Raw genomic sequence first — 16,967 nt, forward strand, 5'->3', positions numbered from 1 at the left:
TGTGGAGTTCCCCTGGGGAATGTTTCATTTCATATTCCTCTCTCTTTATCATTCTTTATCATTCTTTTCTATTTGATGAGATGTCATCATGATATGTCCTTCACTTCTTTAAGATGGAATGTAAGGTGGTTGCTTAGCATTCACTGGCCACTGTGAAGCTGTGTCCACTAAGTCCAACGTCTGGGACCCCTTGCAGGTAGCTTATGTTGCCTGCTTTTTCTTCCCTGTGTATGAGTCAATTTCCTGTTCTTTGCATGTCTCATGATTTTTTAAATTGAAAATTGGATATTTTGTAGGCAATATATTGTGGCAACTGTGGATATTGACCCCCCTCCCTCTCTGGGCTTGGTTTTGCAGATGTCTGCCTATGTATGGGCTTGGTGACGTGGCTAGACTGTGGGAGTGCATCTCTCTCCTCTGCAGAGTGGAGACTTTGATGTCATTCCTCAGAGGGTGCAGCTAGAGTGTGGCAAGGTCACCAGGATGCAGAGATGACAGGAGTCCTCCCGAACAGTTTCTCCATCCTTCCATTAAGCTGTCCATCTTACTGGATGTCACACCCAGCTGCTGGGCAAACCAGTCTGCTGTTTCCAATGATGCCCAGGGCATAAATACTGCACAGTCTTCTAGTCTGAGGCTTGTTCCTACCCAGGAGGCTCTTCTTAGCTGTCTCTCTCCCTGGTTCTCACAGGTGAGCTCCACAGTTAGCCTGATGTGCTGAACTGAAAGGAGCAGCCTGAGGGCTGAACTTTCCTGCACTGTTTCACATAAGCGCAGTTCCTTTGGGGAGCTATTTGTAACTCTCTCTGCTCTGCCTTTTTGCCAGCAGGATCTCTGAATCTTCTTGGCTTGCTTCTCCTGAGGCGGCACCTGCTCTGTGAATAAGCTGGGTTGGGGCAGTGCGCCCGGTGCTCTCAGCCTGCCCTCCAGGGTGGAGGCACTGGATGGAGGAAGCATGCCCCAAACTCTCATTACACTAACCAGTAATCTAACCACTTTGACTTGGAGTTGAGAAATGTTGGTGGCCTGCCCGCTGGTGTGATGGGGGGGGGGGATGAGGGGAGGAAGCCCCATCTTCTTGGCCACGCCCACCCCAAGTGAGGGGAGCTCTGTCTAGCTAGGGATGGTGGCAGACTCAGTGTTTTCTTCCAGTTTTGGTAAATTTTCTTGAATCAATGTCTCTTCATTTGCTGAATGCACTGAGGACAATTTCTGGAGATGATTATCAGAAAAAATACATTTTTTAATCCTTACCCGAGGACATTTTCCCCATTGCTTTACAGAGAGAGTGGAAGGGAGAGAGAGAAACATCGATGTGAAAGAGACACATCGATTGGTTGCCTCCTGCACAGGCCCGACCAGGGCTGGGGATTGAGCCTGCAACTGAGGTATGTGCCCTTGGCTGGAATCGAACCCAGGTCCCTTCGGTCTGCTCTAACCACTGAGAAAAGCTGGCTAGGGCGACATTATGTATTTCGTTTTGTTTTTAAATTAACTTTCACCTGTTTTACCTGCTTTGCTGCATGTGGGTCTGTGTGGTGCCTCATGCTGCCGTTCTGGACATGGAATCTTTCTCCGTTTCTGAATTACGGTGATGCCTGTGGCTCTCAGACTTGGATGTGATTGGTCACCTGGGAGGAGCCTTAAAAACCCTGCTGCCTGGCAATTGGATTGTTTTGCATTGATGTGAATGACATGGGTGAGAAATGAGGGAAGACAGTGCACCTACTCTCTTGCAGATGGGTTCTGGAGAAACATCAGCCTCATAAAGACAATGGAACAAAGTTCAACAGAGCTGGATGCCAGTGCCCCTCGCAGCATCATTTATAAACCTATGTAATGGTTAAAAGCCTTTCAAAGGGCACAAGAAGAATTCTTCTAGTGACACAAGGGTTGGGGCAGGTGATGGATGTAAAGATAATGCCATTTTTCTTCTGAAGCTCAGCCAGAAGTACCCAGATGCAGACCTAAGTGTGCGAGCAGTGTGGCCCCGTTTTGTCTGATGGACATGGAGCTGTTACTGTCACAAACACCTGTAATGCAATTCTAACAGTGACAGAGTGAGCCCGTACATCATGTGGTACAATTCCTCTGTGCAATTCACTTTGAAAAAGTAGCATTTCCTTTCGATTCCTTGTTTCTGGCATTAATTGGCCTAAATTTGTAATGGATGATTTTCTTTTTAAAGAGGCACAAAAAGATGAAAACTTTGGAGGCAGTGTGATGTGTGTAACCTAAAGAGAGGAGCTGACCAGGCGGGAGAAAGGAGACTGAGATCTTCTTGGCTTTATGGTGCAACTTAACATATGTTAACAACTGTGAATATGTTGTTGTGTGTGTTTTTTTAATTGAATTTTCTTGTTTCCAATACGTAGGGGAAACAATTCCCTTTAGTTTCTGTGGTACCCATGTGTGTGGTGTCTGTTGTCAATACTTTACTGCAATAAGAGTCAACCTTGTTTATTCCAAATAGATTTTCATTTGCTCCTGAAATATTACTGGAGAAAGTTTATTTGTGTGAAACCTGGCTTTCCACTGAGACATGGGCATCACTTCACAGAAGCCTTTCTTTAGATCCGCATCGTCCCACCCCTAAGATGGGTGGCCTTTGTCTCTTGGGTGGTCTTCATGGACTCTGCTCCTCCTTGAGGTCACCTTTGTGGGGGGGGGGTCACCAGCGAGGGGCAGGCGGGCCACCCATACCCCTGGTAGCTCTCACAGCCACTCAGTTTCTCTGGAACTAATTTTGTCTCTCACTTCTTTTTCTTGCAAAGAAATATGTACTCGGTGTTCAAAACTCAAATAATATACAAGTATGTCAATTTAACCCCCCCCCCCCCATATTTCTAATGATAACCATAGTTAGCAGTTCACCAAGAGTTTTCTGGATGTTTCTGTCAGTCTTCTGTGACTCTGACCTTGGAATGGGGCTGGGGTGGCTGCAGGCTCTCCCTGGCCTAGGTAGGCGTCTACTCCCTGATGACATGAGAGGCTTCTCCAAGAGCTGCTGTGAGCAACGTAGATGTCATTGATATCACAGCATGGTTCGTTTTTATTTTTTCTCTGCTGTTCTTTCTCCTAGCATCTTGGGAGGACAGCCATCACCAATACAGCCTTTTGTGGCTGTTGGGAGGAAATTAGTGCTTCATAATCCAGTCACTGCAGTCTCTTGTGTGGTGTTGTCTTGAACCAAGTTTGGGCCTCACTATTTCTGGCACACGGTGCAATTTTGTGACAACCTCCTTTTGGTATCACTTGTCAGATCTCTTGGATTTTGTAGCCATCTTTCAGTGGGGCCAGAGTAAGACTGACCCTGGGGAGTTGGGGACCATGGACTGGAGAAGGCAGCCCCCTGTCTTGGGGCTTCTGCAGGGCTGGCGGGGATCCAGGGCTTAGCCTGGAGATGGATGTCTCTTGTCCAGGAACAATATCCCCAGGCGCACACTGTGGGGAGCAAGGTTGGGCCAGGACAATGCCCGCCCAGCATGGGCCACACACTGAGACCTAATAGGAGATGACCCATCATGCACACAGAGAGACAAGTAGGGTGCTAGTGAGCCTCCCTCTTGTGTCCCCCTCCTCTGGATGTGTGTGCCCTGGTGCCCTGGCTTTGTTCATCCAGGCTTCAGCTCTCTCTGTACCCCAGGGACCTGGTGGGGCCCCCCTCTCTGCACCCAGGAGGGGCCCAGGAATCCTTCTCGCAGAAGCCTGTGCAGCCCAGCATGCCCAGAACCAGCTCCCCTTCCAGTGCCCCTACTTAGCCTGGTCAGTGAGGCCAGGCCAGGCTGGCAGCCTCTCCTGCCTGAACACCTGGCAGTCAGCAGTCAGCCTCGGTCCTTCCCTTCGTCCTGGGTCCTCACCACCTGGCTAAAGGCCCCTTCTAGTCCTGCCATGCCAAGGATGTCCTGGAGCTGTTTCTGGGGTTGTCACTGCTGAGCGGGAGGCCCTGAAGGCCACACCAGGCCCCGAGGTCTTCTGCAGCCCTGCCTCCTCGCCCGGGCTGTCGTGCCCAGCAGGGCCTCTCTCCATCCCTTGTCTTTCTGGCACATTGTTCTTCCCTCCAAGCACCCCTCCCACCGCCTCCCCTCCTCTCAGCCTCAGCTTCTGTGGGTTTAGCCTGTCCCTGCAGAGGGGAGGCTGTGGGGGCGCGGGGTGTGAGGGAGCTGGCCTCCCATTTGGGCTCTTTCATTTTCATTTGATCACTTTATTTACTGGCATGTTTTTTAGAGTTAAATCCGTGGATCCGATTTAGATCATTTTTAAATGGATGTGTAACACTCACTACCCAGTGATGCAATTATTTTTTGCTTTAATATTGATGGGCATTTAGGTTATTTCCAATGTTTCTCCATCAAAAGCAACAGTGTGACTAAGAACCCTCTGTCCACCTGTGAGCTGGATGCTCATCTGGTTGCTGTCTTCAAACTATGTGCCTTTGCGCCTCCCCAGAGTGTCTAACCCCTTACACATTTTTTCAAAACTAAGCTCCAGACTTTATTTGGATTTCACCTGTTGACCCACTAATGTCCCCTTTTGGTTCCAGGACATCATCAGGCTGTGATGACGCCCTGCATCGTCCCGTCACCCTGGTCATGGTCTGTTTGTCATCTCTACTCAGGAGAAACCCAGGGAAGCCCTGTAGGTGTGTAAACTGGAGCGACGGCTCTGTGCCTCAGGTCGCGCTGCTGTGAAAGGAGAAATGCCTGGTTGGGAGACCGAGTGAGATCTTGGTGTGAAGCCCTGGGAAGTGTTACTGTATGTCTTTATTTTCCATATAGGATGTGCACTGGCTTCAGGAGTGAGTTACGCTCCATAAACTTCTTCCCTTTAAAATGTTACAAAGGAATTAAATGCTCTTTTCCCAGAATATGCAACAGTACGGGGGACACCCTGGGACCTACTTGTTTTTGGGCCCCTGATGATGGGAACGTTGGTCCGAGGGCCGTGGTGGGTGGGGAAGGTAGTCAGGGCCCAGGGACCCTCAAAGCTGGGGTCTTCCCAAACAAATAGGCCATTTAAAGCCTCAGGGGACCTGTGAGGTGAACATCACAGTTTCCATGGCTGCAGCTGGTGCATGGATCATTAATGACACCACACTGGCCAGGCGCACAGGACCCCCTGCAGGAACAGGAACAAAGGAGAGTGGACATCCTGTGACTGCCCAGAGATGTGCAGGGCCATGGGTTGTAGCTGGTGACCTGGGAATCGTACCCAAGCAAAAGAGTTGGGCAGGGCTTAAGGGCACAGTGGTCCGGGGGATGCTAAGCCTCCCATCTCCTGGGACTGAAGTCACAGTCCTATCCTTGTCTTCACTAGGACAAGTAACCCAGAGAGAAGAAAAAAGGAAGGTGAGCTATGGAGGACACAGGACAGGGAGGATGACAGAGGAGGAGGGTGTGGGCCCAGGGCCTTTGTGTGACAATAATATCTGAATTGACGATTACCTGAGTTTTCCCAAAGCACCTGGCCCCTGGGTGAGCAGACAGGTGGTAGGTGACATTTCTTTGTAGAGGATCCAGTGAAAGGTGGGGGAGAATGAAGGGTTGTGCCTGGAGTCAGGTCCCTGCAGCGCCCCCAGCAGGAAGAATTACATGGACATGGAGGGCAAAGCGGCCCCTAGAGACTATAGGACTCACCTCCTGCTTTCTTCAACAGGGGTGCTTTGAGGATATACACAGAAGAAGAACCCATAGACAGCAGGCGGGGGCGGGGGGGCCTGTGTGCTTCGGAACACAGCAGGGGCCGACCTCTTGAAGCCTCTCTGGGTTTTACCTCACTGCACTTAGCTTTTTTTCTTTTTCTTATTGATTTTAGAGAGAGAGGAAGGGAGGGAGAGAGAGGGAAACATCAATGTGAGAAACATCGATCGGTTGCCTCCTATGTGCACCCTGACAGGGGATTGAACCCGTAACCTGGGTGTGTTCCCTGACCGGGAATCAAACCAGTGACATTTGGTGCATGGGATGACATTCAACCAACTGACATTCAACCACCTTGGCCAGGGCCTCAGTGTACTGAGCTTTTAGTTTTCTATAAAAAGGGTAAAGAGCAGGCATGTGCACCTCCTCTGGGCCTCACTGCTCCCAGGACAGCATGAATGTCCCCTCTGGGCATCCCACAGTCATGTCCCAGGACATGTGCAATGCAAGTGTGCACGCACCCGTGCATCAGCTGTGGATCCCCAGGGCCATGTTGTGGGGGCTGAGCCCTTCTATGGGGGTTCCTTTCTCACGGGGTGCCATGGACCGAATGCATTCACTCAAATTTCCATGTTGAAGTCCCGCCCCACAGTGTGATGTGCTAAGAGGTGAGTAGGGTTAGATGAGGTCCTGAGGGTGGGCTCCCATGGTGGGATTACTGTCCTTATAAGAAGAGGAAGAACCAGAGCTCTTTCTCCACCACGTGAGGACACAGCGAGAAGACACCATTTGTATCCCAGGAAGGGGCCCTCAGCAGACACTGATCAGCCAGGGCCTTCATTTTGGACTTGCAGCCTCCCGAGCTGTGAGCAATAAATGGTGTTTAAGCCCCCAGTATGTGGTGTTTGTTATGGCGAATCAAGATGACCAAGACCTTGGAACCATTCCCCAGGGGACCAAGGAGAGGATTAGGTCAGGTGGGTTGCAGGGGGCCTGCCCTGGGGATGGGCAGGCAGGATGGGGGCAGGGGCAGATGATGTGGGTGGCCTTAGGAGGGTTGCTGCCTCTCTGTCCACATGGCCCCAGCCCAGGGACAAATGTGGTCAGGTGCCAGGCTACCCAGGAGCAGGAGGGCTTGACCTGGCAGAGGCCTAACCTGGGATCGGAGGCCTCTTTTGGGAAGGGGCCAGCCTCTGCCCCCAGGGGCCCAGGTCAGAAAGAGGAGGTCCTCCCTGCAGGGAACTTCATCTGTGGGCAGAGCCAAGGCAGGACACTAAGACAGCCCCTACACCCTGTCTGACCCGAGGGTCTTTTCTGCAGGGGTGTCCATGGATAGACCCCCACCATGGGGAGTACTGATTTGCACCCCCACCTCACCCCTGCTCCTGATCCAGCACCAGGGTGTGTGTCCTAGCTCAGCACCCAGCCTGGGTTCTGCCTTCTGCCTTCCTCTCACTCCCTCTGTGCCCTCTGCACTGGTAGGGAAACCATAGTTCTGAGCACAGATCAGTCACCCATGTGACCAGTGTCTTAGCTCAGCCAGCGGTTCCGCCGTGGATGGTCCCAGATCCCCTGGGTGTGATCCTGGATCTCCTGGGGGATGATCCCTGTGCTCCTGGGCTTCTTCCCAGCCTGCACTCCAAGATGCTGGTCTGAGGAGGGGTCCCAACTAGCTGGGGTCCTTGCCCCACCCCCATCATCGCTGGAAGACAGATATCTCCTCCTTCCCCCAGCCACTCTGAGCCTCTGCCCTTTGCCTACCTAGGGCCTGGAGTGAAACTCAATAGGGGCAGTGACAGCCAGGCTATTTTGAAGCTGGGCTGGGCTGCCTGACCAGTGGTGGGGGCAGGGTGGGGGCGGGCCCAGACTTCTCCAGCTGACAGCGTCCGCCTGTCCTCTGTCCCTGTCCAGTCTGAGGACCCGCCAGAGTGCAGGCTGCTGGGCAGGAGTCGTGTGGGTCCTGGGCCCTCAGAGGAAGGTGAGATCTGGTGGCTCCTGCTCCACTCTCTGAGCCCCTGGCCTGGGCGCTGCCCCGAGTTTCCCTGTTGAGACAGGTGAGAGGGCAGAGTGGACAGGGGTAGGGGCCATCCCATGGGCACCCCCCCCCCCCATCAGGGTGGTTTGGTTGAAGGTCATGGCTCTGGGAGACAGAGGGGCCTGGGGTAAGGTTCTGGATAGGCTGTGCTGCTCCCTGGTTGGGGGCCTGGATTCCAGCCCCTGTCCCATCAGTGACCTGAGCTGGACCTTCATGCAGGGAGGGAGCAGCCAAGCTGGTAGACTGGGGCCTTGTGCCCTGATCCTGATCCTGATCCTGATCCAGGGGGCCTGGGGGTCCGGCTAGCCCTGCCGCCAGCTTGGCTGAGATGGATGACCGCTGACAGCTGGGGCTATTTTGGGCCTGTTGGCTCAGTAGTGGGGACAGCCAGAGGGGTAGCGACACCTGACTCCAGGAAAGAATTTCCCCGTGGTGTGCGGGAAATAGGGCCCTAGGTCTGGGGGGACAAAGATCCAGGAACTGTCCTTGAAGTCTTTTCTGGACGGGGGCAGCAGAGTCGGAGGAGTGCCAGGGGGGTTCTGCTATCAGGCTGGAGCCACTTCCCACCTTGGCTCATTTGGAAAATGGTCAAGGGCCACACAAACCTGAGGGTGGCCAAGTGCTGGTGAAACAAGTGGACAGGCTAGGGTGAGGGGGGTGGGGAACAATCCCAGATGGGGGGAGGGCTCAGCCCTGGAGTGAGGCTCCTGCCAGCATCCAGCCAGGGCCACTGAAGGATCCAAAGGAAGCCACCTTCCCAAGCAGGCAACTGGGGGGGGGGGGAGGGGCCTCCTGGGAGGCTGGGGCTGAGGTTCTGGCTGGGTCCTCCTTCTGAAGCCTGTTTCTGCCAACGTGGCAAGGGGAGGAGGCCACTGCAGGTGTCCCTGTGATCAGAGGTTGCCTTGTATGGTCCCCTCCCCTTGTTGGCCTAAACAAGAGTGGCTCGAGTCCTTGGGCATGTGCTTGGGGGGCCTGGCCCTGCTGAGCGGTAGGGATGCCTGCCTGGTGGGGTTGCCATGGGGTTCTGAGGCTGTCATGTCTTGGTGAGCCTCCTCAGGCCTCATGGGTCTGCTGCATCAAGGGTAGGGAGTGCAGGCTCTAGACAGGGAGCAGGGCATCAGTAGGGTTCCCAGTGGCCTTAGAGGATCTCAGGGTCTCTACCCACCCTTGTCAGGCCAGGAAACAGCCTGTACATCTGCCAAGGCTGGGACAGGCTCCTCCTAAGCACATGCAGAGATGGGAGCTCCCTCCCTGTCCTTCTGGCCCCAGAGGCCCAGACTATGGAGGTGGCTTCCTGCCCCCCACCCCCACATGCTCACTCATGAGCTGGGAGCAGCTTCTCTGGCACCTGCTCTGGGGCTGGATGTGGGGTGGGGGAAACTGCTGTTCATTCCTGCCTTGGGGAACCCATACACTATGATTTGGGGTGGCCACTGGGAATAGCTCAGGGTTCAGGGTCCTGGTGTCAAAGTAATGCTCCCACAGAGGGATTCCAAGGCCCTGGGGGGGCGGCTGGTGGGTAGGGGACAGAGGTGCTGACTGCATAGTGAGTCAGCAGGCTGGTCTGGGCTCAGCCTCCTTGATCGAGATTAAGCGGGATTAGGTGCTGAGTCACAGGACCAGCAGCAGAGGACCCAGAAACATCCCCCCTATCCTCAGGTGGTGGGCAGCCCATGCCCAGAGGCTAGAGGTCCTGCTCCTAGGATGGGGGAAGTTAAAGCGCTTGGGGCCAGCCTGGCGCCCAGTGAGGCCAACTGTGCTGGCCGTTCTTACAGAAGCCCCCTGTAGGGAGGGCCCAATCTCACCTCACCCACCTGTGCTGGGACCAGTGGGAGCTACCCCAGGTGGGTAGATGCCAGAGTCGCCTAAGGCATTTAGCACTGATGGTGCCAGCCCTGTCTATGCAGGGTGACCAGGCAGTGAAGCCACAGAGTGAAAGGGCTGTCTGCACCCCCCCAGGTTGGGTTCAACCCCGGCCAGACTGGCCTGGAGGTCCCTGGCTCTTCCTGGGGGATCCTCTACTGTCCTCTGCAGGCACACTGCTGACCGCGCTGCCGGGGTAGCCTTGCCCCAAGCTCCAAAGAGAGGAGATAGGCGCTCACAGTGAGGGGGCCAGGCAGCCTGGTGGGCTGACGGTGCTGTCTTGTTAGGAGGAGTTTGCCTTGGTTGCAGTTTCCATATCTTCCCTGCTCACTGATGGGCATAATCCCCCAGGGTTGAGGGGTGGGGGACCCTGGGAGAGGTGAGGTGCCTCCTGGTCCAGGGTGGCTGCAGGTGGAATAGACTTATGCATACTGCTTCCTGTCATGGACACCACTGAGCAAGGGGGCCTGACATGCACACAGCCCCAGGTGGAGCCCAAAGGCTTTTGGGGGAGTCACTTGGGGGAACAACAGGGGCACAGGGAGGTTAAGGGAACACACTGGGCTGTGAGGCAAAGAGCGGCCCCCATTGAGTGGAGGAGCCGTGGGCAGACTGCAGTTTTTGGCGAAGGAGGCAGCAGTGTCTGGGGAGGAGACAGGACGCCTAAGGCAGTTGGAGTGGCTCAGGGCGGGACACAGCAAGTCTGCTTAGCAAGGCACTGTGGAGGGAGAGGCCTGTGTCAAAGCGTGATGCCTCACAGGAAGGGGCGCAGCCTGGCTGCTGGTGTGGTGTTCTGGGACAGGTGCTCAGCTGGACCTGACTGAAGGTGGGGGGAGGCTGGAGATGCTCACCCATTAGGAGAACCTGTTTGGGGGTGGAGCCAGACCCCAAATACTCAGAAAGGGGCAAGTCTGCACTTCCTAACCACACTGCCTTCTGGTGATGTTGCCTGGGTTGGGGCGGGGGAATGGGACCTGGGTGGGGAGGGGCATGTGCAGGCATCTACCTGGGTTACTGGGTTCTCCAAGCGGCACTGACGGGTGAGGTGGCCGGGTGGGACAAAGGTGGCGGGCTCTGAGAGGGCCAGGGGCTTATCTCCATTATGAGTTTCCCCACTCATCTCGCAGGTCCCCCTCCCCTTCCACCATGGATCATTCCTCGTTCAGCGGCGCGCCCCGATTTCTGACCCGGCCGAAGGCCTTCGTGGTGTCGGTGGGTAAGGACGCCACGCTGAGCTGCCAGATCGTGGGCAACCCCACCCCGCAGGTGAGCTGGGAGAAGGACCGGCAGCAGGTGGAGGCGGGCGCGCGCTTCCGCCTGGCCCAGGACGGAGACCAGTACCGCCTCACTATCCTGGACCTGGCGCTTGGCGACAGCGGACAGTACGTGTGCCGAGCGAGGAACGCCATCGGCGAGGCCTTCGCGGCCGTGGGCCTCCAGGTGAACGCCGAGGCCGCGTGCGCGGAGCAGGCACCCCACTTCTTGCTGCGGCCCACGTCCATCCGCGTGCGCGAGGGCGCGGAGGCCACCTTCTACTGCCGCGTGCGCGGCTCGCCGCCCATGGCAGTGAGCTGGGCCAAGGACGGGAGGCGCCTTGGGGCGCCTGACGCCCCTCGACTGAGCGTGGAAGGCAGCGGCGAGGCGAGCGCGCTGCGCATCCAGGCCGCGCGGCGGCGCGACAGCGGCACCTACACGGTGCGCGCCGAGAACCCGCTGGGCACGGCCAGCGCCGACGCGGCGCTCACGGTGGACGCGGACGCCGACGCGGCCGGCCCGCCCGGGGCCTCCACGGCCGCGCTCCTGGCGCACCTGCAGCGGCGGCGCGAGGCCATGCGCGCCGAGGGCGCCCCGGCCTCGCCGCCCTGCGCCGGCACTCGCACCTGCACGGTGACGGAGGGCAAGCACGCGCGCCTCAGCTGCTACGTGACCGGGGAGCCCAAGCCTGAGACCGTGTGGAAGAAGGACGGGCAGCTGGTGGTCGAGGGCCGGCGGCACGTGGTGTACGAGGACGCGCAGGAGAACTTCGTGCTCAAGATCCTCTTCTGCAAGCAGTCGGACCGTGGCCTCTACACGTGCACAGCGTCCAACCTCGTGGGCCAGACCTACAGCTCCGTGCTGGTCGTCGTTCGAGGTGAGCTGGGGTGCCCGGCACCCCTGCCGCAGTCCCTGCGGGGGAACGCAAGTGAGGCTCCTCCCTGTCTGTCCGGTGGATTGGGAGCTGGAAGCCTGGCGGCTCCCTCTTTCACCGGCCTGCAGAATGCCGGCAGCACAGGAAGGACCCTCAGCCTGTCCCCGTCTTTGTGAGTCAGGAGAGTAAAGGAGAAAGCGCTTGGTCACCAGCACTCCCCCCGCGTGAGGGACGGTCGCTTGGCCGGTAGCTGAGCCTGCCCTGTCCAGGGTGAGGATGACCAGGCCCCCCGTCTCCCCTGGATGCGAAGGAGTGTGTGTCCAAGAGCCACGGAGGGCAGGGGCAGGCACAGAGCCTGTGCCCCGCAGCCTGAGGCGGCTCTGGGCCAGTTTGCAGGCTCCTGTCCGGGCCTGGGCGAGTGCGAGCAGCACAGTCAGGTTTTGTTGGGAGGCCCCTTCATTCTTTGCTCCTAACAGGGCCTCTCCAGTGCCGGGAGTCCCACCTCCGCCTCAGGACGGGGCTCTCCCGCTGTACAGTCTCGAACAGGGATCTCCCATCTTCCCATGCACGCCTCAGTTTCCTGGTGCTTGCGGGGTTAACGCTCCTCCCCCCGGTCCCTGAGGAAGCTGCACAGGGAAGAGCCCGTTGGCATGGCCTGGCCTGCAGCCAGTACTCTGGGCGTTTAGTGATCTCACCTGAGGGGTCCCGGCCTGCTGCCTGGCCTGGGGCTGGTGGAGGGGCCTGTTCAGGAGGCTTCTGGTTGTAGCGTCACCTGCCTAACTGCTGCTTTTTCTTCCAGACTTCTTATATTTGGGGGGAGAGGGCTCTTTTCTTTAATATCTGCCTCCTCTCCCTGCCCTCCTGCTCTTCTCTCCTCAGCTCGCCCACTCGCTCCAACCCCTGCCTGGATGTCCTGCCCCCAACCTCAGCACCTACTCGCCCTTAGCTTGCCCTGCCCCGCCCCAGGTGCCCTCACCCAGTACCCCGTTCCTTTCCTGGGCCGCCCCTCAGCCTTGCTCGTCCGCCCTCTCCCCTCAGAACCCTCGGTGCCCTTCAAGATGCGGCTCCAGGACCTGGAGGTGCAGGAGAAGGGGTCGGCCACGTTCCGGTGCGAGGTGCCGCTGCTGGCCACGGAGGCTGTGTGGTACAAGGAAGAGACGCGGCTGTGGGCCAGTTCCAAGTATGCCATCGAGGAGGCCGGCACGGAGCGGCGGCTCACCGTTCACAACGCCACGGCCGACGACGACGCCGTGTACATCTGCGAGATGGCCGAGGGCAGCCGCACCGTGGCTGAGCTCACAGTACAAGGTGGGCGGCTGTGCAACATGACAGGGGGGGGGTGAGGTGTGCGGTGGGGGCCCACGAGACTGGAGGGGGTGGCGGGCTGTCTGGTTTGACCAGCCCCTGGTTCTGGCTGTCCTAGGCAACCTCATCCGAAAGCTCCCGAGAAAGACAGCGGTGCGAGTCGGGGACACTGCCTTGTTCTGCGTAGAGCTGGCCAGGCCAGAGGGCCCCGTCCGCTGGCTCCGGAACCATGAGGAGGTGGCGGCTGGGGGCCGGGTAGCCATCACCGCTGAAGGCACACGCCACACGCTAACCATCTCCCAGTGCAGCCTGGAGGATGTGGGTGAGGTGGCCTTTGTCGCTGGGGACTGCCGGACGTCCACCCAGTTCTTCGTGTCAGGTAAAGGCCTGGGGAGCTTCTCTCCAATAGAAGAGGTGCCGCTTGTCACCATCCATGCTCAGTAGCCCCAGGAAGGGCATGGGGGCACATCACGTTCAGGCTGTAGCTCTGGTTCCCTCACACCCTGAATTGTTTGCAGTCCTCCACTGTGGTCTCTTCAGGCATTGGCAGAGTGGGAGTCTTGGTAGCTCCTCACCCCACCAACCAAATTAGAAGGTGCAGATTGTCCTAGAAGCAAAATGTGTGTGTGTGTGTGGTAGGAGGCTGTCCTGTGTGAGCAAGTCTTCTTTCGGTGGCCTTTGATGTCTACATTGTAGATTAGGTGATGGTTCCCAGAGCTAGCTGTTGGCTGGGGGCAGGGATGTGCCCCTCCACATGGCCCCAGCACCCTCAGGAGGGTCACTGTGCTTTGCTTCAGCCACTGCCTGGCCAGGACCCCAACACGCTGATGGGGTCAAGGCCTAGAATTGGAAGGTGTCTGTCCCCAGGCTACATGGACAGCCCATGGTGCCTTGGGCCAAATGTGGCACCGAAGCCAGGCTGCCCTTTCTGCTGCAACTGGAGAAATGGCCACAGGGTGGCCCAGGGGTCATGGCCTATAGCCTCCCCTCAGGTTGGCCTTCCACACCAGGCTGTGGCCATTTCATACCATCAGAACAGTGCCCCCTAAGAGGGCTGGAGATTCTGTGATCACTCTCTCCAGGGTGATCCTGGGCCTGTGACTCGGGGAGGGGGCTCCCAGTTGGTGACAAGGGCCTGTGCTCTTCCCAGCCCCCAGGAAGCCACCACCGCACACCCCTGAGGCCCCTGTGGTGAAGGCCAAGACAGAGAATTCCGTAACTCTCAGCTGGTCCCCACCACCCCATGGGGACCGCCCTGTCACCATTGATGGCTACCTGGTGGAGAAGAAGCGACTGGGCACCTATACCTGGAGCCGGTGCCATGAGGCCGAGTGGGTAGCCACGCCTGAGCTGACTGTAGACTGCGTGGCTGAGGAGGGAGACTTCCAGTTCCGGGTGTCAGCTGTAAACAGCTTTGGCCAGAGTTCCTACCTTGAGTTCCCCGGGACTGTCCACCTGGGTAAGTGTGGAAGGTTCTGTTCCCCATGGCTTCCGGGGTACCTTCTGTGGCTCAGTCATCCAGATCTAGAGCATAGCCCAGCTTCAGTGAAGCCACAGTGATTCATGAAGCCTCTTTATTGGGGGGAGGGTACCAGGGTCCTGATGCTGTTGGAGCCTCCTCTGTGGGAAGGGGAAGGGACCCTGAGACAGGACTTGAGCGCCCTAGGAACCTATCTGTGTCCACAAGCCCCAGGGGACCCAGCTGCACAGCTGCACCCCCTACCTTTGGTTTGTGGGATCCAGAGGGGATCTTGGGTGGCTCTAATTTGTCCCCACTCAGTCCTGAGCCCTGTGATCTCATGGTTGCTGAGCCCATGTGAGCCCATGGTTGCTGTACACATGTCTGATGTGCTTCCTAGAGGAGGGGGCATTTGGGTCCAAGCTCTGGGGGAGGAAGAAGAGGGGAGGTCAGGTGCCCTGCTGCTTCCTGAAGCCCCCACTCTGCAGCACCCCAGCTGGCTGTCAAGACGCCTCTGAAGGCGGTGGAGGCGGTAGAAGGCAGTGAGGTGACCTTCTCTGTGGACCTCACTTCGGTTTCTGCGGGAGAGTGGTTCCTGGATGGGCAGAGCCTGAAGGCCAGCAGCATGTATGTGATCCGCTGCGACGGCACCCGGCACACCCTCACCATCCGCTCAGTGCCTGCCAGCCTTCACGGTGCCGAGCTCAAGTTTGTGGCCAATGGCATTGAGAACAAGATCCGCATGGAGGTCCGAGGTAGGACCCCAGCCCTTGACTCCTGGGGTCTCTCCAAGTTCTGTTTCTTCTGAGGGTGGGGGCAGGAGTGGGACATGTGTTTCTAGGCCCCAGGGCTCCTGGAGAGTGCTGGTGGGTTGCTGGGTGTGTGGCCTGGACAAGCAGGACCAGATGGGGGGCTGGGGTATGGGAAGCAGCTTGCCCAGTCTGGAGGGTGTCCCAGTCTGTGAGTGGACAAGGGGCTGGGGGCTTCTGATGATGCAGAGCCTCATGTCTCCATCTGTTTGCTTCTCTTTCCCTCCTCCTCCTCCCCTCTCGGTCCACTTCCTCCCCTTCCTCCGACCACAACTCCTCCCTCCAAAACCCCCTCACTCCACACCCTCTCTCTCCACCTGTGGGGGCCCCCAGTGGCCCCAGGGCTGACCACCAAGCGCCCAGCAGAGGTTCGGGAGGTGATGGCCCGGCTGCACGAGGAGGCGCAGCTCCTGGCTGAGCTGTCGGACCAGGCTGCAGCTGTAACGTGGCTCAAGGACGGCCGAGCACTGCCCCCAGGCCCCAAGTACAAGGTGCAGGCTTCCGCAGGACAGCAGGCGCTGCTGGTGAGGGACGTGGCGCAAGACGATGCAGGCCTGTACGAGTGTGTCAGCCGTGGGGGACGCTTTGCCTACCACCTGTCAATTCAAGGTGTGTGTCCATGTGTGTCCACGTCCTCCTGGCCACTGCTACAGCCACAACATTCTGTGTCCCAACTCTAGGCAGGCTCTAGGGGGTCAGGGCAGTGGGAGCTGATGTTCTCTGTGGGGGGGGTAGGTTAGGGGGGAAGTTTCAGGTGACTGCCGTCACAGGTGAGAGAGGGGTAGGCTCAGGTGACTCCAAGGGGACAGGGAGGGCATGGGAGGAGGCTAGCCTACCTCATGGGGAGAGTGGGGACTGGAGCTCTGTTCAGTAGAGGGAGGGACCCTGTGGGGAAGTCCTAACAGTCCATGGCACTGGGTGGTTGGAAGTCAGTTCCCTGTGTGAAGAGGACCCTGGTCTGGGCTGAGCCAGGGTTCCACATGGTCCCGAAGCCCTGAGCACCTCCATTTGCTAATGTGTGGGTATGCTCGTAGTCAGAGCTCTTTCCTGCCTCTGACCCCCAGCTGCCCTTGCAGAGTTCACACCCTTTCTGTACACGGACTCTGCAAGTGGCTGAGTGGACACGGTGGCCAGGGGCCCAGCTTACTTTGAGTGTAAGACTGTGGAGGCCCACATGCCCGTGCACTGGTTCAAGGGTGGCTTGGAGCTCGACCACTCCTGCCCACACTTCTTGTAGGAGGATGTGGGTACGCGGCATTGGCTGGTGGCTAACTCAGTCACCAGGCAGGACGAGGGCACCTATTCATGCCGCGTGGGCGAACATTTCATGGATTTCCAGCTGTGTGTCTGTGGGGATCCGGCAACTCCTGGGCTTGGTGGGCGGGGAGCAGGTCCAGCTCCATCTGGCACTTGCAAGGCAATGCTGCCAGGCTCTTTGTTGCTTATGCAAATGGTGGGGGCGGGCAGATGCTTGGAATTGGGAGAAGAAATTACTCAGGAAACTCACCTTGAGATGGATGAACAACGCCAAAGCAGAAGGAATTCGAAGTCCTTGTTCTCAAAGGAGGCTGAGGACCCACAAGGTGCTGGAAGCATCCTCATCAGGATAGATTTGGATCTCAGTGAATATGAGGTCCTGGCTCTTCCTAGAAGCCACTGGGGCCTCTTGGTGCATTGTCTGAGTCCTGCTGGACCCTATCCTGACCCCCAGGAGGGAGGTCTCTGCCAG

At 57.7% G+C, this 16,967-nt stretch overlaps 1 protein-coding gene across 1 annotated transcript in view; it reads left to right on the forward strand.

The window, feature by feature from the left end:
• The first annotated feature begins 7,597 nt into the window (after positions 1–7,597).
• OBSCN (obscurin, cytoskeletal calmodulin and titin-interacting RhoGEF) overlaps positions 7,598–16,967 on the forward strand; it is a 132,000-nt gene continuing 122,630 nt past the window's right edge. The window contains exons 1-7 of the mRNA XM_081134596.1: positions 7,598–7,693; positions 10,665–11,668; positions 12,704–12,973; positions 13,089–13,349; positions 14,121–14,429; positions 14,918–15,184; positions 15,572–15,847. Of these exons, the coding sequence (XP_080990722.1) occupies positions 10,684–11,668; positions 12,704–12,973; positions 13,089–13,349; positions 14,121–14,429; positions 14,918–15,184; positions 15,572–15,847 (2,368 nt within the window). The 5' untranslated portion in view covers positions 7,598–7,693; positions 10,665–10,683. The remainder of the gene's footprint in view (positions 7,694–10,664; positions 11,669–12,703; positions 12,974–13,088; positions 13,350–14,120; positions 14,430–14,917; positions 15,185–15,571; positions 15,848–16,967) is intronic.

This window comes from Miniopterus schreibersii (assembly GCF_964146895.1).
Source record: "Miniopterus schreibersii genome assembly, chromosome: 4".
Taxonomy (NCBI): Eukaryota; Metazoa; Chordata; class Mammalia; order Chiroptera; family Miniopteridae; genus Miniopterus; species Miniopterus schreibersii.